This window comes from Danio rerio, chromosome 5 (assembly GCF_049306965.1).
Source record: "Danio rerio strain Tuebingen ecotype United States chromosome 5, GRCz12tu, whole genome shotgun sequence".
NCBI classification, from domain to species: domain Eukaryota; kingdom Metazoa; phylum Chordata; class Actinopteri; order Cypriniformes; family Danionidae; genus Danio; species Danio rerio.
This window is the reverse complement of record NC_133180.1, coordinates 37,639,074-37,664,175: the sequence shown is the minus strand read 5'-3', so window position 1 is coordinate 37,664,175 and position 25,102 is coordinate 37,639,074. Positions and strand designations below refer to the sequence as shown.

The following is a 25,102-nucleotide window of genomic DNA, read 5'->3' as shown; positions in this document are numbered from 1 at the left end:
ATGGGGCTTTATTTCATATTTATCTGAAACAATATCACACATTTAAATGCTTTTTAAAAATCTCAGTAGCTTAGAGTTGCACGGTAATTATTAGACATGAGATGAAATGAACATTGGTACAAAAAAATCAGAGGAATTAACATTCACATTCTTTAATTCACAAGCCAACCACATTCAAACCATTTTCATGTTTGCACATCTCCAAAATAAAACAGTCTGAAACCTGCTGTTTATGCACTGTTAAACTGTACCTGATGTGTCTGATACATCTCGCACATGCGTCTGTCAAGCTAAAGCGCTGTTCTGCACACAGCCTGTGCTAATAAAAGTTTCAGCATGTCCCCACTGTACAGTGATGAGTTTCCTGCCGTTCCTCTCAATCATGCGGCTGTTCACACGACAGAGGTCCAGCTAGTCAGTTTACAGCACTCCACTAACAGCCTGTTTAAAGCGAGAGAGAATTATAAAACGTTTCCTGTGCTTTCAAGTGTCCACCGACTTATTCCGCTCCAGCTGTGCTCTGAAGGACAAGTATTGTTGTGATTTTACTTTTGCTGCCATGGACTCATCTTATCCTGCCTTTCCACTGGGTTCTGGCTAGGGCTGAACGATTAATTGCATTTGCGATAATAATAAAAATATATATTACACTGTGACACGAGTGTAAAGCAGAGTCTGCAGAGAAAACAGCAGATTACGGATTTCTGTATTTGGTGACATTGTCTGGATGCTCTAAGTGTATGATAAAATCATAATAAATATGCAGTGTAATTGCAGTTTTATCTAAATTATTTGTAATTTTTGACAAAATGAAATACTGCTGATGAAAAGTAGTGAAGTGATGCCATTTGTTAATGGTATTTAAAGGTATAGTTCACCAAAAAATGAAAATTCACACTATTTACGCACAAATTTACAGTTGAAGTCAGAATTATTAGCCCCCTTTTGAACTTTTTTATTTTATTTTTTTTTTTTTCCCCAAATGATGATTAACAGAGCGAGGAAATTTTCACAGTATGTCAGATAATATATTTTCTTCTGGAGAAAGTCTTTTTTGTTTTATTTTCACTGAAGTAAAAGCAATTTTTAATTTTTAAAAACCATTTTAAGGTCAAAATTATTATCCCCTTCAAGCTATATATATATATATATATATATATATATATATATATATATATATATATATATATATATATATATATATATATATATATATATTTTTTTTTTTTTTTTTTTTTTTGATAGTCTACAAAACAAACCATCGCTATAAATATTAAACATAAATATATTAAAAATAAAGGGGGGGGGGGTGTTAATGTAGGGTGGCTAATAATTCTGACTTCAACTGTATATGAGTTTCTTTTTTCCTGTTGAACACAAAAGAAGATAGTTGGAAGAATACTGAAAACGTGTAACCATTGACTTCCATAGTATCTGTTTTTTCTACCCTCAAAAAGTTACCTTTGCTGCTTGTTCAAACTACCTATTTTAAGAGAGCCAAAACAACATAATTATTGGTGTTTTTAGGAACTGTTTTCAGTTCAATCAACTTAAATTTGTAAAAACTAACAAGTTACCTAATTTCTTCATGTTCTAACACAAACAGATTGTGTGGATCCCACTATTTTTACAGTGTAATGTAGAATTTAATAGTTGCAGGCATTCGTCTTTCTTCAAAATATTTTCTTTTGTGTTCAACAGAAGACAGAAAGTAAAAAGAAGATTTGAAACGGGTGAAGAGTAAATAAACAATGACAGGATTTTCATATTTGGGTGAACTATCCCTTTAACGTCAGAATAACACACATTTGTTACTCTAACGCAAACTATAACTGAGTAATTAATTATATTTTTCGCTTGTGTGATCAAGTATGACATTTTTATTTTAGGAAGAGAGCTATTAATTACACTATACACTAACATTGTGTTGATCAGATACTATATACTGATTAATTCCTCTTTGTTGAATAATACAAACAGTTTTTAAAAAGGCACATATTAATTAACAATCAGAATATTGGTAAAATAAAGTGCAATTAGATAATTTTTTTTGTAAAATCGTTCAGCCCTAGTTCCATCCACACTTAATCTAGCCTAAAACTAGTCTAAAGACATTTTGCTTAATGTTATACTGATTTGCTTTGATTATAATGCTGTGTATTTATGGGTTGCTAATGTGTTGTAATTACGCTGTATCTTAATTCTCAGCGAAGCGTTTCGATTGTGGTCTGCCCTCTTTGTGTTTCTCATTCCAGCTCCTCCTGCTGTGGTTACGGTGCGGTCGGGCGCTGGCGACCCATGAAGACACAGTCAAACCGAAGCGGATCAAAACCAGCCCCAGACAGGACATGTCTTTGGCCACTGCAATCTCAGAAAACAGGGCACGTTCACGGGGCAGATTGATGGAGCTGTCACTGTTCTCTAAGTCCCGGACGACAGCTAGAATCTCCTGACGGTCCGTCTGATGCACCATCCCTCGCACATTCAAAACCGCAGAGATGTGTCTCCTCCTGTGAGCAAAGAGAGAGGGCGTAATCACTCATATTTCACATTCAGATATTAATATTTCATTATTCCTAGTACATTTGCACTTAACTAGAGAGATACATTGTCCAAGGTTGAAAAATATTTGAATATAGTTAAAATAAAGTGTCAACATAAATAAGCATTAGTTCACAATGAATAAAAGAAAAAGCAGCAATAAATATAACTTCAAAATCTATCATATAAAACAAATTAATATTTATGTTGAGATTTTACATATATGGGTGTTATTAATTATTATAAATATTAACTTTCGTGGAGTATTAGATGTTTACAAAGGTAATCTTAATGTAATGTAATTTAGGTTTGAAGGGTCACCAATAATCAATTTAAAATGTAGTCAAACAAACATACAGTAGCTACAGTGCTCAGCACAAATGTGTATACCCCTAACAGGTCTCTCTTTTAAATGAATATTTTCTGTAGCATGTTTTACAGTAATATATTTGTGCATAACCATTAGATTAGTCAGTAACAAAAAAATGGAACTAATCTAACAAAAATATGTATATCAAAGTCTAAAAATTAGTGCACAGAAATTAATGTTATCAATATCAAATTGGGTATATAATTTGAAATATGTATTATTTTATAATAATTAAAAATTAAATATAATTTTAATGAACAGGAAAACCCAAGAGAAATTTTGTAGTCTGTATTGGAAAAAAAAAGTAGTCTGTATTGTTAAATTTTGCAGTCTTACTCTTTTATTCATTGTAGTCTGTATATATATAATACTATATAATATTTTAATTTATTTATTAATTAATTGAATTAAATTTTTTATGTTTTACAATAACTCATTTTAATTTGTTCAAATGCACCAAAAGTTATTGGCTATTTTCACAGAAAAATGAAAAAAAAAAAAAAAGGGATTTTTAAAAGGTAATGTGCTCACTTATGCTGAACACTCTACATGGAAAAAGTAACACTGCTGTTGACAATAACAATATTAAAGTAGCAAGTTTGCCATTTCTTCTCCCTAACTGTACTGAACTGAACGAAACTGTCACTTAAAAACTAACATGTGCACTGAACATAGGGTTACACAGGGTTCGAATTACAGGGAGATTAGGGGGGATTGACCCCCTTAATTAATTTTTGATCCCCCCTGAAGGGTGTCAAAACAACATGTATGGGGGTCAGCCCTCGAAACAGTGAGGAATAGTTTGCTCTGATTTGTATCCTAAATAATAAAATTAATAATTAAAATAAAAAAGATAATATAAATATGCATTTGTTCATCTCTATAACGATGCATATCACTGTGAACGCATTATCATGCCAATCAGTGTATATGAGAAAAAAATTCATTCCACAGCCTGAACCCGACAGATCTAAAGCACCGATAGATCTTAAGAACGATCTTAAGTGATCACAAGACACTTTTAACCTTAATTTTAACGTTTTGCGCCACAGTGTTTAAATAGCAAATCCATTTGCAGCATTTTTTGGACTTATGGATGCATAAAGTTTGTAAAGGAACATTGTTGGAGTGTAGCTATTTTAAGGAACTGAAATAGACTGCGCCATTGACCATCTAAAACCTGGTCTAAAGTCCAGCACAGTTTGCGTTAGTTATGTGCCTGTGCGGGTCCAAATGCTTACACATTGCTTAATACACACAGGATGTACAGCATATTTATATTTGTTTTGCTAAAAACAAGTTTAGATTTGTCCACCTGTCAGGTATTAGAGACATCTGCATCACCATAGGGCATAAGAATAGAACGTGTGTTTGGACATAACTTAGCTTTTTGACCACACTTCATTATTATTGTTCATTTATTAATTTGCTGGAAATTAAAACTGAATTTAGAAATAGTTTTGAAACAAATATTTGTGCTTAACAAACAAAATTAAATATGTACGCTAATGGATGTCTTCAGTGGAGTGCGTACAACACAGTTTCCTTACTTCTCCTTACTAAGGAGTAAACAGTTTTTTCTTTTACATAGTCTGCCATGTAAATAGCAAATGCACCATGGCGTAACGCAACTGAATCATAAAAATAACGTGGGATGAGACTCTGGTTGCTTTAATGCACGTTATGTTCAAAACACACCCATAACTCGTTAAGAGAATAAGCACTGTCCTGTTAGACGTTGCACCAGGGCACAGAGCATATTTTTCTGTCCTTAAAATAGCAAAAGTGGATTCCGACACACCCTTAATGCTTCTCCGCAATGCGCTTTAGACTTTGTGCCTAGATCATCAAGTCCAAAAGGTTGCTGTAAGGTTGTGTTGATCAGAACATAGATTCAAAAGCCTCTTTCCTGTCAGCTGTTTTCATCCTCAGATTGTTGTCAATTGAACAAATCAACATTAAAAAAGAGATAAATGGGAGGAAAGTCACTACATTAATTCAAGTCTTGTGGACGCTGGAAGCCAAAAGGGTTTCTCTGTAATGATCCCTTGACAGTGCTTATAGGGCTCAAAGAGCAAATTCAGCACTGTACACTAAGAAGATGGCATGTCCTGCCTATAGATAACAATGTGACAGTGTGTGTCGGTGACAGACTTTAACACAGACAGACAGTCAAAAACAGGAAACTGCGCCGCTAAACACAGAGAGGAGTTAAGTAGCCTCCACTCTTTTGTCTTTTGATCTTTAGCTGGTGTGTGTGTGTGTATGTTTGATTGGAGTGTGGCACCAGTCAGTCTCCTGTGACCTGGCAGGAACAGGAAGTACTCCACAGCCACTTCCTGTCTGTTGAGGAGGGTCGTGCGTCAGCAAGCAGGAGCACTGCCAGCCAGTCACTGAGCGTGAGCACACACACACACACACACACATTCAAACAAAAACACTGGACAAAAGCGGGGTCACATCTCACCCATTCCCCTGTTTACTGTGTGCTCTTCCCTGCCGTCCACATGAAGGAAAGCTGGCACTGGGACGCAGCACCACGGTAACTATTTTCAGTCAGACATTCTTAGAATGACCTCAGGAAACAGAGAGGTGTTGGGAAAAATAGTCCTCAAGGAAATGAGAGGGGAACATGTCAGATTTTTCATGAATGAAAGCACTTTAAGATGACAGAGTTCAGGTTCTACCCTTCCGCAGGTCTAAAAGCGTTCGGCTGAATTCTATTAATTGTATAGTTACGTATACTTGCAGCATTACATATTAAAGTACAGAGGAGCTAATAAAAAAGGTTCCTTCCGATTATATAAAATGTAAAGTCTGCATCCTGTTCTACAGTAATAAACTTTAGGGATGTAGGATTACCTAAATGTTTTAAAATGTAGTCAAACAAACAGTCCACATACAATTTCAATGCGATACTTTACAGTAATATATTTGTGCATATACATTAGATTAGTCAGTACCAAAGACAAAACTGGAACTAATCTAACAAAAAATAAAGATCAAAGTGCAAAAATTAGCAAACACTGGGGCTACACAATATATCGTTTCAGCATCAACATCACAATGTGTGCATTCGCAATAGTCACATCTTAGCATATGCAATTTTGAGTTGGGATTATAGTTGTCCAAAAACCACAGGTCAAACACACAAGATTTGATGAGACACTGCAGAATTTAACCATAATAGAGTAAAAGTTTATCATCTGCATGTGTTTTTAAGGCCTGTGACTGGGTAAACATTTTATAGTTTAAATCATTTTAGTAGTGCATAAAAAAGTCTAATAAAGATTCATTTTATTGAATTGTTTATGTGATGAAGACTATGCAGTGTTCTTTTTCATTTGATTATTACATTTCTGTTCCTAAATACTGTTACTTTCTCCAAAAAAAAAACCCATAAAGCATGGTTTGTTTCACTTTAATATTTGCTCCGTTGAGTTTTTAAACAACACCTGCTTCCAGTCCTCAAGTGTCATTGGCAAAGCTTTATTCTCATAGAAAACATGATTGCAGTCATAAATCAGCGCAGGTTATGGTTGTTAAAAAACAATAATACAAAACAATTACTCTAGCACACCTGTGAGTAATCTATTGGAATTTGTATAGTACAAAAACGGGTCACACTTTACAATAAGGTTCATTAGTTAATTCTACTTAATGCATTTACTAACATGAACAAACAATGAACAACACATTTACAACAGTATTTGTTCATGTTAGTTAACATTAGTTAATGAAAATTCAGTTGTTCATTGTGAGTTCATGTTAACTCACGGTGCATTAACTAATGTTAACAAGCATGAGTTTGGATGTTAATAATGCACTAGCAAATGTTCAATTATGATTAATAAATGCTGTACAAGTGTTGTTCATGATTAGTTCATGTTAGTAAATGCATTAACTAATGAACCTTTTTGTAAAGTGTTACCCAAAAACTAAAGAACCAAACTATAAACTCACTATAAAAATGAATAAATGTCATACAAGCTCTTAAAAACAAAATGGTTAAAGAATATTGTTCGGATGCCCAAAAACCCTTTGTAAAAAAGTTTTCAAAGAACATTTTAATCAAAAATAATTTAAAATCATTTTTTAAAATCTAAACAAAAAACTTGTCGACATGGTGGCTCAGTGGTTAGTACTGTCACCTCACAGCAAGAAGGTTGCTAATTTGAATCCCAGCTGGACCAGTTGGCATTATGTGGAGTTTGCATGTTCTCCCTGTGTTTGCATGAGCTTCCTCCGGGTGCTTCAGTTTCCCCCACAGTCCAAAGACATGCACTATAGGTGAATTGAATAAACTAAATTGGCCATAGTGTATGAGTGTGAATGAGTGTGTATGGGTGTTACCCAACGCTGGAAGAGCATCCGCTGTGTAAAATATATGCTGGAATAGTTGGTAATTCATTCCGCTGTGGCGACCCCTGACAAATAAGGGACTAAGCCAAAGCAAAATGAATAAACAAAAAACATTTTCCATTGTAAAAAACCTTTTAGATAGTAAAGGTCAGATGGATGTAATTTGTTTGTAATAGTGTAATATTACTACTTTAACAAATTCATTTGAATTTTTGAAAAATTAACAACAAATATTGTTATTAATCACACATTTTGGTCTCATGAGCTGGACAATAACATCCTATTATGACAATTGCAGCATCCATAGACATACAGTGTGTCCAACGTCTAGTGTGACCTACTGTAGTCTGAAGAGTAAGAAAGAGTGTGCTGTGCTTGTCTCTGTATGCACATTTTAGAAATGGCGTTATAGAATGGAGGTGTAGATAGTGGCTTCTTTCTGGAGCGGGAAGCTGGTTTGTGAAAGTTGGACCATTTTGATTGGATTTCTTTAAGCAGTGAGACAATGTAAATCCCCAATTGGACCTAGAGATTAGTAGTGGGTGAGCCAAAATAGTATACCTGCCATTTCTTGCAAACACTGCTAAGCACAAATCCAACTAGTGGTGTTTTAAAGAAATAGCATGCATATTATTAAGGTTCTAAAATGCACACCTTACTAGTGGTTAAACTCCATCAGTTTTATCACATATCAATGACAATGGTCTAGAAAAAGGTGGTCTTACCGTATATCTGGAAACTCCTTCACCAAAACCCCAACCTCCATCTGAATAGAGGGAGTGTCCTCCAACACAATGATGTCAGCGAGGTGAACAATCACACTGTCCAACCAGAAGGAAGTTGATTCCTGACAAAAGAAAAGAAAAAGAAAAGATGAGAAGATCATATATATATAGTTCAAGGCACTTTTAAGTGAAAAAAGTGGTCAATGCCTCAATAGTATCAGGATGCAGCCTTTATGATGCAAGCTGAGATTGCATCACTCAGCGATGCAATGTCAGACACAATGCACTCAATGTGCATGATGCCACTGTGACGGGTAGGGTTAGGGGTGGGGTTAGGTGAGCGCATTCAAAAGCATTGGATGCAGCTCAGATTGCACTGCACCAGGTCTGCATCCAGATCCCTCTCTCCATGCCTTTTCATACTTCCCTAAGAAGTCCCTTACTCAAAGAGCACCAATACATGAATTACCTTGAAGCACTTTTTATTTGTTTTTTGATTAAAATATTAATACACAATATAGAAACTGGTATTTGAGTAAAACCTTTAGGATAATGTAAGACACAAAATGATGTGAAGTATGAAAGCTAGCAGCACTAACCAGGTCTTTAAAAAGTGCCTTCATCTGTTTGGCTTCGTCCTGCAGCCGGAATGCTAGTCTCTTTCTCATTTTGAGGGATGTACAGATGACCCGCCCCCTCATGATGGCACGAACATATTCAACCAGGACCTGCCTGTGCACCTCATTCACCAATGCCTGTCGGTCAATGAGATGATCAGTCAAACAACCAACCAACCGACCGAAGAGAATGTTTGTGTGAGTGGGTTTGTGTGTGTAAATAATACCTGATATGGAGGGCAGTCCATCCTGCGGAACTTCTTAAAGTGCTGTTTAATGGTCATCTCAATACTCTCATAGGCCTCATTGTTATCCAGCCACTTCCTTTTCACCAGCTTATCGAAGAATGGCTGAAATCATGCCAGAAAATCGTTAACGAATGCATTAGGGATATATTATATCTGTGCCAGATGCGAACGTGTGCATGTGCGTCTCACCCTGATGTTTTCAAACAGTATGTCTGAAAGAACTCGCACCGACTGGCTAACAATGCGCTCCAGAGAGGACTGAGCTCGCTGGGACATGTCCTCACTGCCAACAGTGTCACACAGACGACAGCGCTCCACGAAATTCCTGCACAGGATTCCAGATAAGATATTATTTCGATGCTATTCAATTGTGTTGTTGTTTTAAACAGCTTTTATTGTTTGTATATTGATTTCATTAGCTTTTTAAAGACGTTATTGTCCTGAATAGAATACAAACTAATATTTTAACTTTTTTTTTATTTAAAAATACACATTATTATAAACGGTCTCATTCTTTAAAAAGGATGAACATCTAAAATGTCAGATGTTTTACCTTTAGTTTAATTATTCATTGCAGTGTATTGTGTTTTGTGGCTGAAGGAAATGCCTCTTCACATAACAGAATACTGTCCTGGTAGAAATTACCAGTTTGTAGTCTACAGTGTATTTCTCAGAAGAATAAAACTGATAAGTGAAATAATTTAGTATAGACATTCTGCTAACTATATATAACATTGGATCATTGGATCATCCATGTCAATTATATCTCATAACCAAACTGTTACTTTGAGTTTAGGGTTACTAGACTTTAAATGTTCAAAGTTACTTACAGGTAGTAGAAGGTCTGTTGAGGGACCCTCAAAAGTGTTATCAGATATTAAGCAGACAGTCTACAAATACTCTAATGACTACCAGTTGACAGGCAGATGTAAAATTACAATATAGTTAACAAAATGTCTAAAGGGACGATCGACATAAAGTGCTACCTATTTTTCCCTTAAAAGTCCCATGAAGTGTTTTAAAATGTGCATATTTTATTTGATGTTTTTATCTTAACTTAAAAAAAAGAAATGGCAGGACATAAAGTAGCTCCTCTCCTTTTAAAAGCAGCCAATAGTGTGTTGTTTTATCACAGCTCTGCCAGAAAGAGTGGTTGCGATCATTGCATCAAATGAGAAGTGTCTTGAAGAGGGCGGGGCATGTCAGATACTAGAGAGGACTTGATTGGTCAAGATTTGATGAGAAACTGTAGTATGTCCGGACGTAAATAAATGCATTGATCCATTTAGGTGGACGTAACAAACTGCAAGCTCTACATCTTTATATCAGTTTTACATCTTCAACACGCAAATTTTGTTTCTGTTTTGTACCACACGTCACTGGCTTCCAGTAAAGTTTCGTATTAATTTTAAAATACTACTTCTCACTTTTAAGACACTTCATAATCTTGCTCCTCAATATCTCACCAATATTTATACTACTTCCCACACTCTTACAACAGCCAACTCTTTCTCTCTGGTGCCACCTCGCACTCGATTAAGCACAATGGATGCCAGATCTTTCAGCTCCGCGGCTCCTCGACTATGGAACTGGCTTCCCCTGGATCTAAGGAGTAGTGATAGTCTTCACACTTTTAAATCTCATCTCAGGACCCATCTTTTTAAGCAGGCTTTCTTTTGAATATTTTTATCATGTTATTTTATGCTCATGATGTGTTTGTACCTGCAACTCTTTACATGCATTTAAAATCTTGTTTGGCAACGTTTTATTAATTGTTTTAATTTGTTCTGTTATTGCTGTTGATGCTTGTTGTAAGGCAACCTTGGGTGTCCATAAAGGCGGCATTTATTATTATTATTTCTAGCTTTTAGATATCATTGAAGACTTACATACTGATACTAACATCTAAAAAACGTTATTTTGATTTAACTAGACCTTTGAGTTTACTTAAGGATGAGAGAAGTTGAATAGATATGTAGGGTGAATAAGAAAACAAAACAAACCTGAATGGTGGAACACAGTTGACAAGAGCAATGGTCCTGGAGATGTAACCATCTCCATGATCCCCAAACTCTGATTGTGTGTTGTGGAACATCTCGATTTTTCTCTGGAAGCTAAACACCATACAAACAGTTCATTATTTTACATTTAAAGAGAGATGAAAAAGACACTTGCTAAATAAAATAGAGGGAACAGTGTAAAAAAGTGCCACACATTTATTAGAATGATTAGAACTTGTTTAGTTTTTCTGTGTCAAACATATTAGTCCCTCCAGTGATTAAGACATGTTTACAGCTTGCTTTTGAATCAGACTTTGAATAGAGACTTAGATATAGAGTAATGCATCCTAACATAAACTTATTTTAGGAACTCGTAAATTAAATGTCTAAAAATGTTATATCAGTTTTTCTCAACCACGTTTCTGTAGGAACACCAGCTCTGCACATTTTCCATGTCTCCTTAACCAAACACACCTGATTCAGATCATCAGCTCATAGGCAGAGACTGAAAGACCTGTAATGGGCGTGACAGAAAGGGAGACATCAAAAACATGCAATGTTGGTGATCCTCCAGGAACATGGTTGAGAAACACTGAGTTAGACCAAAGAAACAAGTTCTTGATACAATGATACAACATCCTTTGTGTGACTGACCAAATATTTTGTTTTGTCTATTGTCACAATTGGTGTTATCCGTAGCTTACCTGTGCAGGAAATCTGCAAGTCCATTCAAGGTGCAGCGAGCAACACGAGCTCCTAGAGGCTGACTGACAGCTGTCGATCTGTCCAAATCTACCTTCAGCCTCTAAAACAGATCAAGACAGAACAACATTTCATGATGATGCTACCCTTTGGGTATTCTGTATACATTCTGTATACACTTTCTGAATACATGTGCAAGATTGTGTTACCTGTATGACAGAACGTGCGAGGCCAGACTGATACTCTTCAATGTGCAGCGTCTGAACCCACCGCTTTTCTTCATCCTCCAAAACCTGCGGGAGCTCTGTAGTTATTTTGTCCTGCACAACCAAACACACGCAATGGATATTATTTTAACTCCAAAGATTAATATTTATTTAAAAAATACAATGATCAATTAGTGACTAATTAATGAGTTTTACCCAAACAGTTTCGACACAGTCCTGTTCCAGCCTATCTATGACATCGTCAGGCAGGAGAGGATCGAGTGCTTCACACACTATTGTGCCCATTGCTCCAACTGTAGCCAAGACGTCCCTATGGGACACTCACAGTCAGAACTAGTGCAGGAGTCAGTTCAGTGGTGGGTTTGTGTTGAGGAAGCAATGTTTATAATGTGAAGCAGTCAGACTACAGTCAAGATGTTTTGCCAAACGAGGTAAACAAGACATTTTTTTACTTTTCTATTAAAAACACATTTCTAATTGTAATTTTAAAAAGCCTCAAAATGAAAGAGAGATTTATAATATTAATATGAATAATAATAATATACTCTTATGAGTCCATCTTTCTTTGTAAGACTTTTTTTCTCATAATCAAATCTTAAAATGTGCCAATGACACTGACGTGTGGAACACTAGCTTGATTTGTTGTGCTGCTTGATTTGTGGTGCTTCATTGGGCGTGGAAAAGATCTCTTTTGGTGCACTTTTATTACTGCAGCTCTCTGACTGGTTGAATTTTCTGTGCATCGTAGGTCATTTAGTTTCTTTAAACTCTACTAGTGTTTGTTGAAACTTTATTTCCATGACAAGAAAATGCATGTAGAGGCAGTCAATAATTGTCCAATATACAGTGCTCAGCATAACTGAGTACACCCTATTTTAAAAATGAATATTTAAATCTATTTCTCGGTGAATATAGGCAAAGTATTTTGGTGCATTTAAACAAAACAGATTTATTAAAATAATATTTTAGTCACCAAACATATTTAGAAATTGGCAGATAATACAATTATATTCAAGTAAAATATTGCAAAAAATATTACAACCTACAGAATTTCTACTAAAAAATTGCTTCTCTTGATTTTTAAAATTTGTATTTAATGTTTTTCTATAACACATACATTTGGGTGTACTAGTTTTTGGACTGCTATCGTAAGTTATTTTGTTAGATACTCTCCAGATTTGGCTTCAGTACTGACTAATTTAATGTATACGCTCAAATATAATATTGTATAGTTTCCTATTAAAAATATGAATTCACAAGATCGATTTGTGAGGGATGTACTTATATATGCTGAGCACCGTATGCAACCAGACAGAAGTCTAATTTAAACATGAAGGTCCAGAGAACAACGTTTAAATTTAAACAAATTCACAAGTTCACACCCACACATAGAAACCAGATCAAAATAAGCATATTTAGCGTGCTGTCCAGGGAGAGGGCTCTGAGGCCGGAAAGACATGTGAGCTCGAGGCATTCTCTCCATCAAGAGCGAGGGAAAAGAATACGAGCTCAGTGCCTAAGCGGATCCCAGAACGCTCCCCTCCCCGTGCTTAGTATGGATCTGGTTACAGATGTGGAGTTGGGGTGGAGGAGGGATGCAAAATCGATGAGATGAGGTAGGATGAGCTTGGTTATCTATGGGAATTCTCTTTGATTCTGATGGTGTGATAAGTGTGATAGAGAATTTGTTCACTATGGAATTATAAGTTTCTATCCGTGTTCTGAATGATTTTGAGATATTGTTGCATTCAATAGCAAGAAGTATGTGTGTAACGTTTGTTTTTTATATAAAAAGTCTTAAAATAAACAACTTATAAAAAAACTCACATAATATAAATAAGTTGTCATTTAATAAGAATATGTCAATACCTCAATTTTGACAAAATTGTCAGATAGATCTTTATAATTCTAAGGTGACGATATGTGTGTGCTTCTCCCGAAATTAGTTTTAAAACTTCACTAAATGAACCAGTCGTTCACAATTTGATCAATGACAATAACATTTATAAAATTGGCAGGATGACTTTGTTTTTCACACAGACTTTATGAGCTAAATAGTTTATCACCTAAGAATGTAGTTAAGACAGTAGCATGGCTACTTTAAGTACACAAGAGTGGTGTTGTGCATGTGTACAGTAATTCTCCCAGGTATTGAGTACCGGTGTTGTTCATTCTGGTAAACAATGCATATGTTATTTATAGACCAGAGCTCATTCTTCCACTGGGTCATTAAAGCAAGCCCAGTGTGGAATGTGATTGCAGGAAAGGTGTGTGTAAAAATAGAAAACACACCTCAGTGTCTGAGTCTACATGTGCAAATACCTGTTGTAAATGTTGTAGATCCAGTCCAGCAGCGAGTATGTGTCTGTGATCTGAATGGGTCCACAAGTGATGGTCTTAAGGCGTTTGGCAACTGCCCTGTGATAGCTCTGCATGTAGACCTGAAACACTCCAAACTCCTCCGGATAAACCGCCACCACATTTCTTCGTGCTGCGTCCATATCTTCCACCACCCTGCCCCTCAAACGCTCCAAATACATGCCCATCTGCCCTGCGGCGATGCCTCCTGGTTGTGGGAGACACCAGTCAGCTGCCTCTCCCACAGCCTCCACCCACCGTTGCCGCAGTTTCCTGGGACGTTTGGAGGGCCGGGGGTGGTCTTCAGATTGGTCTACGGCTTGGGCATTGGATTGGGCCTCCAATCGCATAGCCCAGACTTTGTCGGCCTGCTCCTCCTGTTGAATGACCAGCACCACCAGGCCAAGCTGAGGCCCGCTGCACGGCTGACGCAGCGACTCTCTCACAACATCCCACATTTCCCTCTGAAGAGCCTCGTAGAGCAGCTCTACATCTTTAACTTTGCGAAGTCCAGCATCCCACATGCTTGGGCCTGAATCCTCACTCCCTGAACCAGGCAACAAGGGGAACCAGGGAGGTGAGGCGAGGGTAGGAGTGGTCATGTTGCTGGGTGTGGTCGAAGTGGGTGTGGTTTGTGTCAAAGGGGAGGGATCAAGTTCACACTCCCTCTCCAACTCTTGGATGTGCGTGTCGGCAAGAAGCAGGTCTCTCTGATTCACCAACTGCAGGATCTCCAACACTGAGCAGGAAAGAGAGATTAAACAGAGTTCATTTTCCTTTACGGTCATGTGTTTATTCGCTCGAGGCCTTGTTGTCTTTGGAACAGGCCGTGAATTGACGGTTCCGATTTTCTCTCCTTGTGCTGAGCTTATCAGTAAGGATCTAGTGCACAAAGAAAGTATGTCATTTCCTGTCTCTGGCAATGTGTTTGCTAATTGGCCAATGACTCACTGGATCTTTTGGACCGTGCTATAGCTCATTAAGAGCAAGGTGTTACAGGTCAAACATGCAGACCTCTGACTGTGAACATAATAGTTACACTTTGTACGTGCCCTAAGAAGTACAAATAAGTACAGATATGACGAAAGCAAAAGCACAGCAGTACCTGATAGTGGCTCTCTGCGTTTGACTGGTGGTTCTTCTTCTACTGACTCTTGGTCGTCTTCCTGTGAGCTGCGGTTTGTTAGTGAATCTCCTCTGAGTTTGCTCAGACTGACCATGCGTAGGAATGAGGGACGCCTGCGACTGTCTTCATCATTTTCTGCGGTCAGATCACCTGCAGGTAGACTATCTCTACGCTCACTGTCCTTACGACGGCCGGTCAACCTGAGAAGAGAAGATACAAACTCTTGTTTCAAATACCTTTAAATATCTAATAAACTATATAACAGGGTTTCTTAATAGCTTGGTTACAATGTGGTCAGAATAAAAACAAACAAAAAATGGCAAACAATGACACATATAATAATTATATGCAATTTTTACAGTCATGCATAATAAGGGTGGTACAATTACTTAAATATTGTCAAATGCTTTACTCATAGAACAATAAATACAGGCCCAATACAAATGAGTGTTTTTATCATTATTATGAATTTTTACAACAAACAAGCACATGTTTTACTATATTCATAACCCCGTTCGTGTTTTACCATCATGCTTTTATAAAAACCCGCAAAATTTTGCCATCTATAATCCCTATTAAAAACTCTGTAGAGTAGTCCCTCAACAAACATCTGTCGCTCAACGACACTCTAATCCAGTTGTCAGAAAAGTCTAGTGGCCGGGAATGACCTTTTTACAGTGTCTGGTGTAATCTAGATGAATATGGCCATGATGTAAATGCATGGTACATTTACGATCTTATTGCCACATTATATTCTTATGATAACATGATATCATTGCCGCGATAGCGAGTTCCTGAAGATAAATGCCAAAACATAAAGCAACTGGAATAACTACAGCAGTCACCATTGTCTAATCTCATATGAAATAAGAGATTGCGATGACATACTGTATAATGACGTGTCCCACTTCTTAGGGGCAATTTTTGAAGCCCTTCCCCTTTACACTCTGTTTCAAGGGCCAAGGGGAAGGGGAATGGGTAGGGGTTCAAAAATAGAATTGGGATTGGGCCATAGACTCTGCATGGTCTGTGCCAATCCTAATGTGTTTTTCAGAAATAAGTTGAGACGAAATGAAAATTCACTTTTCAGTCTTCCAATTGTTTGGGCTGTTTTATCATTTTTATTGCATTTTTATTAATATTTTTGTATCACTTTACTTTAAGGGAGTCTTCATGAGACTGCCGTGGAACCATTATAATCTTGACCAAACACATGTTATAAATATGAAGGAGATTTAATCCATGCTTATGACAGCTGTCATTAAACAAAATTCACTCAAACACAAATATGACATTGTTTGGATATCTTCGCTATTATAACTTGACATAAACAACATAACTGTCATAAATCTGTCATAAACATAATTGTGATGAGGCAATTATAAATAATGGTTAACATTAACAACTTGTATTGACACTTGACATCTAATGTGAAAAATCCTCAGTCTCATTCTCACCTCAGTAAGGTCATGATCTCCTCTGAGGCTCGTCGATAGTTCTTTTTCTTCTTTCCTGAAGAGGGCGCTGCTGGGAGGGTGGCACTCCGTAGTGAAGGCGTGGCACCCCACACATTTTTTCCAGTGATTCGCAGCCCCTTTCCTAATTTGCCAAGGGTCTTTAATGGTGATGAGCCACAGATTCGTTCCAGAGTTCCTCTCTTTTCTCTTGAGCCCTCAGTGACCTTTGACCCTCCGCGCTGCTCAGCATTGGCTTCATTCTCCAGAGCCTCACTCACCTGAGAAGACCTCTGGTAGTCCTGTCCGTTCTCCCAAACCTTGCCCTCTTCATTACTCCACCCCATCCCGGCCCACGCTCCCTCAAACGGGTTCAGATCAGACGGTGGCAGAATAAGTTCCCCGTTGCTATTTTTAGTCATCAGGATGAGCTCCCCATTAGTTAGGTTACTCTTTTGGACATCACCATTGCTGTGGTTAGACTTGAACCTTCTGGGCAGCCTTTTGAGGATGGGCATTCTGGTGCTGTTGACTAGAAGACACAGTAGACATTGCAACACAATTTATCAGTTTAAAATTGTTTAAATATGACTTCATTAATACTTTATTTTGATGGTCCTCTTTAGACATCGAGTGGCCTGTATGCTTTTGCCTGTATAATTTATGCCCTTACAAAAAATTACTGCAGTTTTTTTTAAATACTGCAGTTTTAAAAAAAAAAAAAAACTGTAGTTTTAATTAACTTCTGAAAAGTGCAGTTTTTGGACACGAAAAAACTGTGTTATTTAAATATATTGCAGTATTACTGCAATACAACTGAAGCACTACAATACAACCAACTGCATTACATCTACTGCTGTACATCTACTGCAAAACAACTGAAGTACTACTACAGTACAAATGCTGTTCAGTTTACTGCAGTTATCTTTTATTATTCATTTTTGCAAATTAAAATTGTAATTAGAAAATTACTTGAATCCAAAAAACATCCCTGAAAAAAATGACAAAATATTCTTGAAAGATGTTGAAGAACAAAATCCTTGAAACACAAGCGCAGTGCAATTCTTACCACACCATTGGCATAATAAACTACAGCAGCACAAGTGCAGTAAAGACAGAATTGACTTGTTTTTACTCCAGTTTACTGCAACTTATACTGCTGTTGTATTTTATTGTACTATATTTGAACTGTGTTTATAATTATGTATGGCAATTTTGCAATTGTACTTAAGTTTACTGCAATTATACTTCATTTTACTGCTGTTGTACTACAATATTACTTCGGTTTACTGCAGTTTTTTTTTGTAAGGGTGTGCAACTAGATGTCAACTAGCTGTCAAACAGAGAGTTTTAGTAGGCATTTATGTAAGTAATTAATGACAACGAGCAATTGAATTAATAGAAAAATAATGCATGTGTGCATCATTTTCTAATATATTTAATAGTAGGAAGTCAAATATTCTGCTTATACTATTGTTACCACACCTAAAGACACTGATCAGATGCTATATTTGAGACATTTGTTAGATTTTCATCCTCAATCACCTCCTGTGTGTAGAACTAGTTTCTGATGCATTTGATTTTAACAAGTAGGCTGTAAAATAAATGAAATCATTCAGATTAGTGATATGGAACTGTAATATCAAAAGTATAAATATATGGTGTATATTATTCCCATTTGAAAAAGTATACACACTATGGAGCTGCTGAACGATTCTGATTGGCTAATGGAAATTCTAAAGTGTGCAATTATTTTCAAATAAATGCAGAGCTAAAGTCGTTTCAGCAGGTCTTGACTGCAGTTCCAAATCACTTTGCCAAACAGTTTCAGTTATTTTACTGTCAAAAGTCAAACCAAAACAAACCTAACAAAAAGCTTTGAATGAGACACATACAAAATCAATCCGACATTGAATCCTACATTTTGTCTTAGGACAAAAAACAGACAGCAAATAGTCCAAATAATGGACAAATACAAAAGTAATAATTTCTACTAATTCAATGGACAGGAGTGCTGTATTTCAAGACATTTTACAGTTTTTCTCTCCTCATACAGCTCCAGACTGTAGGACTTGTTTCTTACCCTTAATTTTGTCTGAAGTTATTCAGAATTATGTGTGTTTTGGAACTGTAATACAGTCAAGACATGCCTGAAACTACTTTAGGAAAATAATTGCACTACTTTTTTAATTCCACTGCAGTAACTGGATTATTTCTTCTTTTAATTAAATCTGTTTAAATGTTAATGTATTTACTATTGTTTATTTGTTAAATGCATTTAACTTGCAACTAATGATAGTTTGCAGGATCTTCCTATATCTCATGTCACCTTGCACGTCCGTAGTCCACTATTTTGCTTAAAGGTAACCAGAGTTGAAACCTGTTTAAACCGCCTTTGTCAGGTCTGTCTTAAATGACTTTGCCTTGTTGCATTCTCATTGTTCAGTATTCCGGTGTGCTGAGTGCATTAACAGCATATGTCTGTGTGTCTTTGAAGACGCTAGCAGTTTTTAAGCTCTTAAAATGGAAGGTCCCATACAGATGTGTCATGAATACTTTCCTGTCCTCCAATTTTCTCAAACCACACACTATCAAACTACAAGCTCTCTTGTGTGATTATTATAATATCTACTGAAAAATTCTGCACAATATACATACAATTATCAGCAATCACTATCGACAGGTTAACATTATACATTCAGGACAAAGAATTATAATATTAAATCATTTAGGATTAAAAATTCATAGAAATAAAGTCACCTAAAATACATGTTAACGAAAAGAGGTGAAGAGAGAGTGAGAGAGAGAGAGAGAGAGCGAGGAAGGAAAGGTGCTGTTTTGTAGCACACAGTGACCTCTGTGATTGTGTTTCAGCATCCCTGCTTTGCATTAATTCGGAGCCGAGTTCCCCATACAGTTTTACAGTTGAATATCTGGGCTGGGAACCAAAAGGTTCTAGGTTCAAACTCTTTCATCAATCATGAGCCATCACCATTGTACTTTTGTGCTAGGCATTTGCGTCAGCTAAAGAAGTACTTGGACCTCTCACCTAAATTAAACTGACTGACCAATTTGGTTATTTACTGTCTGGATTCCAGGTGGACCTTCGGTCAGTATTTTTGTTCAGACATAATTCCAGGAAAACAGCACTTGTAAATGTTGTTGTTTAGAAAGGAAAGAGATGTGTATTTCTCTAATAGTGTGTGTAACAGACAGTTATTTGTCTTACTACAACATCTGCTGTATTAGTCTGGACCAGATCTTGATTATTAACATAATGGAAATGAATTCATTATAATTATAATAATTACTTTACTGTGATTGAACAAATAAGCAAACTGATTATACATTTAGTTCTGGGTGATCTTCAATAGTATCAACACCAGACTTCAGGACTCTTCAGAAACTGCTTTATTGTTTTTGTTATTATTATTTGAACATTCATTATACAACAAACAATAAAAAATAACAGATATATCTTTTTTGTTCCCTTATTTGTTTTTCAAATTCTATAGAGTGTATTAAATAGATGATTTACAATAATAGTATTGTCTATAATTAAAAACAAAAAACAACTAATGTTTAATAATTAATAAGTCAGATGTTCAAATCTGAAGCTTAAAATAATGAAGAATCTGCTTTTAATTAATTATAAGTTTAGATAAAATGCTAATATTTGTTTTATTCTATAAATGTCTGGGAAGTTTTTTCAAATTTGCAATAAAAATATTGTCACTTATTATCAGTTTGTTTTTTCATCTTCAGACATTAAAATTGTGTGTGTTACACAAAATTGTGTAAAATTGTCTGAATATTTTTGTTCATTTTTTTCCCTTTTTGATGACCAGTTGTGATTTTGTCTCATTCTAACTTTGAAGGAAATGTCATTGTAAATTTGTAAAACAAAAATTACATTTTACTTAACCACCCAACTAAAAAAAAATTTACATCCAGAGGAATTACAAAGTTTTTCCAAATTTTCCAAATAAATATTGACTTTTTTGTCTTTTGTCTTAACAAATTTAGCATTTCTTAAACATCCCTAGAAGTATTTTAACTTTAATCATAATAACTTGTTAGAGAAGTACACATGCTAATCAAACACTGACGTAATTGTGTTTTAAGAAAACCATAAAAATTAATTTATGGATCAAAATTTAACTCACGTAAGAAAAATCCAAATATATGTATTGATATAATGAATACAGTGTCAATTACACATGTATCTCTTACCTTGTGCTGCAGTGGGCAAAGATCTCAGGGCAAATCCATTCCCGTGTCTGAGAGAGTGACAGAGAGAGGGGCAGAGTGTGTGTTTGTCTCCGTCTCCAAGATTTTGGGGCCTTGTATTGGAATGTCGGAGGCAGCCGTTCAGTTTGCTAGCAGATGATGATGCATTTTCCTGAGGAAAAAGAGACACCCTCCCTAAACAAACATACACACATACCTGCATACACAGATAACACTTATACGCACACACATCTAATTCAACACATGTACATCTTCACAAAACACAGGCAGGCACACATGCATGAGAGTGAATTCATGTTTACAACACACCGTCTGCACCCTAACATTTATTAAGTTACACTGAGGTGATGCACTGTCATTGCCACATTCAAGAGTCTTATTCAATAAGAGTTTATGGACGCATAGCATTTATCACCACTAATAATGACAGCGGCTTATTTTCAGAGCTGGTTGAGTGGGTTACATATAAAATATAATGTTTATAATAATGTTAAATAAATATATCCATGTAAAACCTTTCACAGTTTTGTGTTTTAGCTGGATAAAAGTACCTTAAATGCAATGCAATTCCTGATATTTCACTGATTCCCTGTTACATACACTCCAAAGTAGAACAAATTGACATTGGTACCCCATGAATTCCTATTGAAACACCTGTAAATCGAACCTGCTGAATTAATCTGTGTTAGTATTCATTTACCACAGGGGTTTTCTAACGGTTTCTGGAAACAATTTTGGTACTCCAGGAAGCTTGTTTGTTGGGTTGTATTTTGAGACATTGACCTTTGACTTTGACTTTTCACCCCTCTTGTCATTTATCTCTCAGTCTTTCTGCAAATGACAGGAGAATGGACTCAGTTAAAAGGATGTATAGCTTATGTAATCAAAAAGAGATGAGTTTGCACACAGTGTGTTGCCGAGGCTATTGCCCGCAACCCACTGTTGCGCAATATATACAGTAGGATCAAAACAGTTTTTCAAAGTTGTTTTAAAACTACCAAACAACACCTTTCTTGTCTTAGGGCAATTTTTAAAAAAACTTTATCCACTTTAAATACTGACTACAGGATATTTGTATTCAAATGACAAACAAATATTACATTTTAGGACCTCTACTTTACATGTCTTTGACTATCTCTGCCTCCTGAGATATAGGGTGCATACAGTTTCAATTATCATGAGGTAAATCTAATTGTCGTCTTTTATTTGTGTGTTTCTTAAGCCAAATATACATTTGTGTGAAACATCTATTTTATGTACAATTGGTCATTTTTGTAATAAATAAATGTAGTGTCTGTCCCCATATTGTGGTCAACGCTGTGACATTATAAAAGGCATAACAATCCGTAAAGCAATGATACAAAAAAGCATGTGACTCACTCCAAGTAATTTACTTCATCTGGCAGGAACCTCTGGAAGGCATTGAAGCATATCATATATTCTTTTCTCATTCATTTCTACAAAATGTTTAGAATAAGATCTGCATGACTGATCGAAATCAAATCGGTATGACAATTCAGTAAAATCTGTGATTCTCGTGCAGAAAGATTCTCCGTGGTTTCAAGATCTTGCTGAGTAAATCATTGTGTAGCTTCTATGAACTATGGCACTGTGTAGTAAAAGTTCATCTAAAAAGAGGTATTGGCAATTTAAAAGAGATTACAAACCAGCTTTACAGACAAAATGTGCATGAAAATCATCTTCAGAAACACCAAGTAGATTGATTGTGTCAATTAGGGGTGCAACAATCCAGATATCTAACCTTTTTGTTTATGGTTTTAGGTCACGGTTTCGATATGATTCGCTATACGATATGTTCAGTAAAAATGCACCGTCAAACAAAAATAAAAGATAAAATCTACAAGCAAAATATAATACAACATTTATACAATACAGAAAAGATAATGCTAAAACAAACAGTGTTTTTTTTAGGTTTTACATCTACATAACAGTTGTTTCTATGGGAGATAAACTCTGTTATTGTTTTCAAACGTGTAAGCTCAGTGTTTAAGGTATTGCTTTGAAAATGATCATTACATGTAGGCCTGTAGCCAGCCTGGTGAAAGGGGTGATTTTTTTTAAAGTGAACCTTTTTGCATGTATACTTTATAATTTTTCACCTGATTTTCTATTTAATAATGAGATTTAAATAGATTTTAAGCACTTTTTTTTAGCTGGATTAGCTTGTCTGGTGGTCATCATAAACACATTATTTGGTGCACCAAAAAATATTTCCTAAAGATTTAGAATAAAAAAATTAGAATAAATATATACTTATTTTTAAAATACAAATGTATTACATAACATATATCATTAAAAAAAATACCTAAAAACCTATTTTCATTTATTAGGCAAATTATAAATTACAAACTGGCCAGCACATTCAACTTTCCTCAGTCAGAATTTGGTCATTTGTATAATAATAATAATAATAACAGTTTTTATTATTGTTGTTATTATTATTATAATGCAGAGCTTCACAATATTGTCCTGCTTTGGGTGCTTTTCACCTTTTTATTGGTCTTTTATTGTTTTGTTTCAAGAATAAGGTCAATTTAGAAAAAGATTAGACAAGATTTAGAAAAACATCAACTGTTTTCTCGGTTTAAAACAATACAGTAGTGAGAGATGCCATCACTTACATCAGATTGTATTGCTGCATTGGCCCAAACTGGGGAATTGGCTTGGTCTTAATGCTTTTTTCAATGGGTTATTTTCACTTATTATGATGGCATAACAGTCAAAATAGGACAAATGAGCTCATGCATGGGACAAATTCTGGACCTTTGTTAGTAAGGGGTGGGTCTTTCAAACCACCCAACCCCCGTGGCTGCGGGCCTGACATGTTAACAACATGATTAGAAATAAATTAATTAGAATTTGTTCTCTATAAACAGCAAAAATCAGTCCAAGACACTCAATTTCGATTTTTGCTGTTTATTCTGATCAATTCCATACCCAAAGAGCACAGACACCTTTATTGTTTGATTCTGAATTGTTATCGCAATACTTAACTTTCAAAGCAATTTTAACGAAAATGCACATAATTTTAAGCAACTTTTCAGTTAAAGGAATTAAACTGCAAAACAAAATGCCTATGGTTTATTAAAATTAAAGTTGAATTAATGTCAGCCCCAACGGCCTAGTGGTTAAGTGCGCCGACATATACTGTAGCACCATGGTGCACACGGGGACCCTATTTGATCCCTGACTCGAGGTCCTTTGCTGACTCTTCCCCTCTCTCTGCTCCCAATTCTTTCCTATCTGTTAACTCTACTGTCCCATCCCAATTAAAATGTGGAAAATCCCTAAAAAATAATTATAAAGTTAAATTAATAGTTGAAGACACTGTTGAATTAAGAGTGTTCTGAGGGAAGACAGGGTTTTAAAATTGTATCACATTTGATTATAATAAATATTTTACTTAAATGGATTCTAACAGAGTTGGCAGATATTACTGTTAAAACCACTTTACTATAACATTCTATTATTAGTCATAATTAACGTTATATTTATTACATAAACTGGGGAAATCAGGAGCAAGTAAATCAGCATAAGGGCAATCTGCTAATTCTGCACATCATTCAATAACTCTACATTTTAAAATAAAGACATAGTGTGCTATGAGAGTTTCGGTTCTTTTAGCCTGTTATTCTAGCATATTTGTAAATTTATATGGTATTTTGTACATACAAATCACATAAATTTTATTCCATGTAAAAAAAATGCACTATACTAAATTATTTAAATTCTACAATGCTAAATTCATTGTATCTGATGGATTCAATTCAACAGATTTGAACACAACATACAACCAGGAAAAACAAATACACTTTTTTTAAACTTTCCACAGAGAAGTATCAAATACTTTACTGATTTAGCGCAGAATATGTATATATAAAAAAAAATGTAAAACCTGTTAAAATGCCCCAGCCATTAGTACCTGCCTTGCTGTCATGTGGACATACTTGTGTAATGTGTTAATCTACGGATGGGAAAATACTAAAAGAAGTGCTCATCTTTGCTTCTGCATCACTGCTCCCTCTGGTGGACAATGCATTACAGCACAGCTCAAGATGAAGCTCATGGTGATCACCTGCCAGTAACACCACACACAAAAT

At 35.7% G+C, this 25,102-nt stretch overlaps 1 protein-coding gene across 1 annotated transcript; it reads right to left on the bottom strand.

The window, feature by feature from the left end:
* Positions 1-984: 984 nt before the first annotated feature.
* Positions 985-21,068, bottom strand: exoc3l2a (exocyst complex component 3-like 2a). The gene is made up of 13 exons (XM_678889.9): positions 20,964-21,068; positions 16,734-17,262; positions 15,256-15,476; positions 14,115-14,889; positions 11,988-12,102; positions 11,775-11,885; positions 11,568-11,668; positions 10,867-10,977; positions 9,053-9,188; positions 8,843-8,965; positions 8,598-8,753; positions 7,999-8,120; positions 985-2,510 (listed from the first exon to the last, which is right to left on the bottom strand). The coding sequence occupies exons 2-13, from the start codon at positions 17,246-17,248 to the stop codon at positions 2,198-2,200; spliced, it is 2,799 nt and encodes a 932-aa protein (XP_683981.7). The 5' UTR covers positions 17,249-17,262; positions 20,964-21,068; the 3' UTR covers positions 985-2,197.
* Positions 21,069-25,102: the final 4,034 nt, after the last annotated feature.

Bases quoted from the DNA above. Each gene is read 5' to 3' on its own strand.
- exoc3l2a (XM_678889.9), bottom strand. From the start codon at position 17,248: ATGCCCATCCTCAAAAGGCTGCCCAGAAGGTTCAAGTCTAACCACAGC. The intron at 11,669-11,774 runs GTAACACAATCT...GATCTGTTTTAG, and splicing joins TCGCACGTTCTGTCATACAG to AGGCTGAAGGTAGATTTGGA. The intron at 9,189-10,866 runs GTTTGTTTTGTT...AATCCTGTGCAG, and splicing joins AACTGTGTTCCACCATTCAG to GAATTTCGTGGAGCGCTGTC.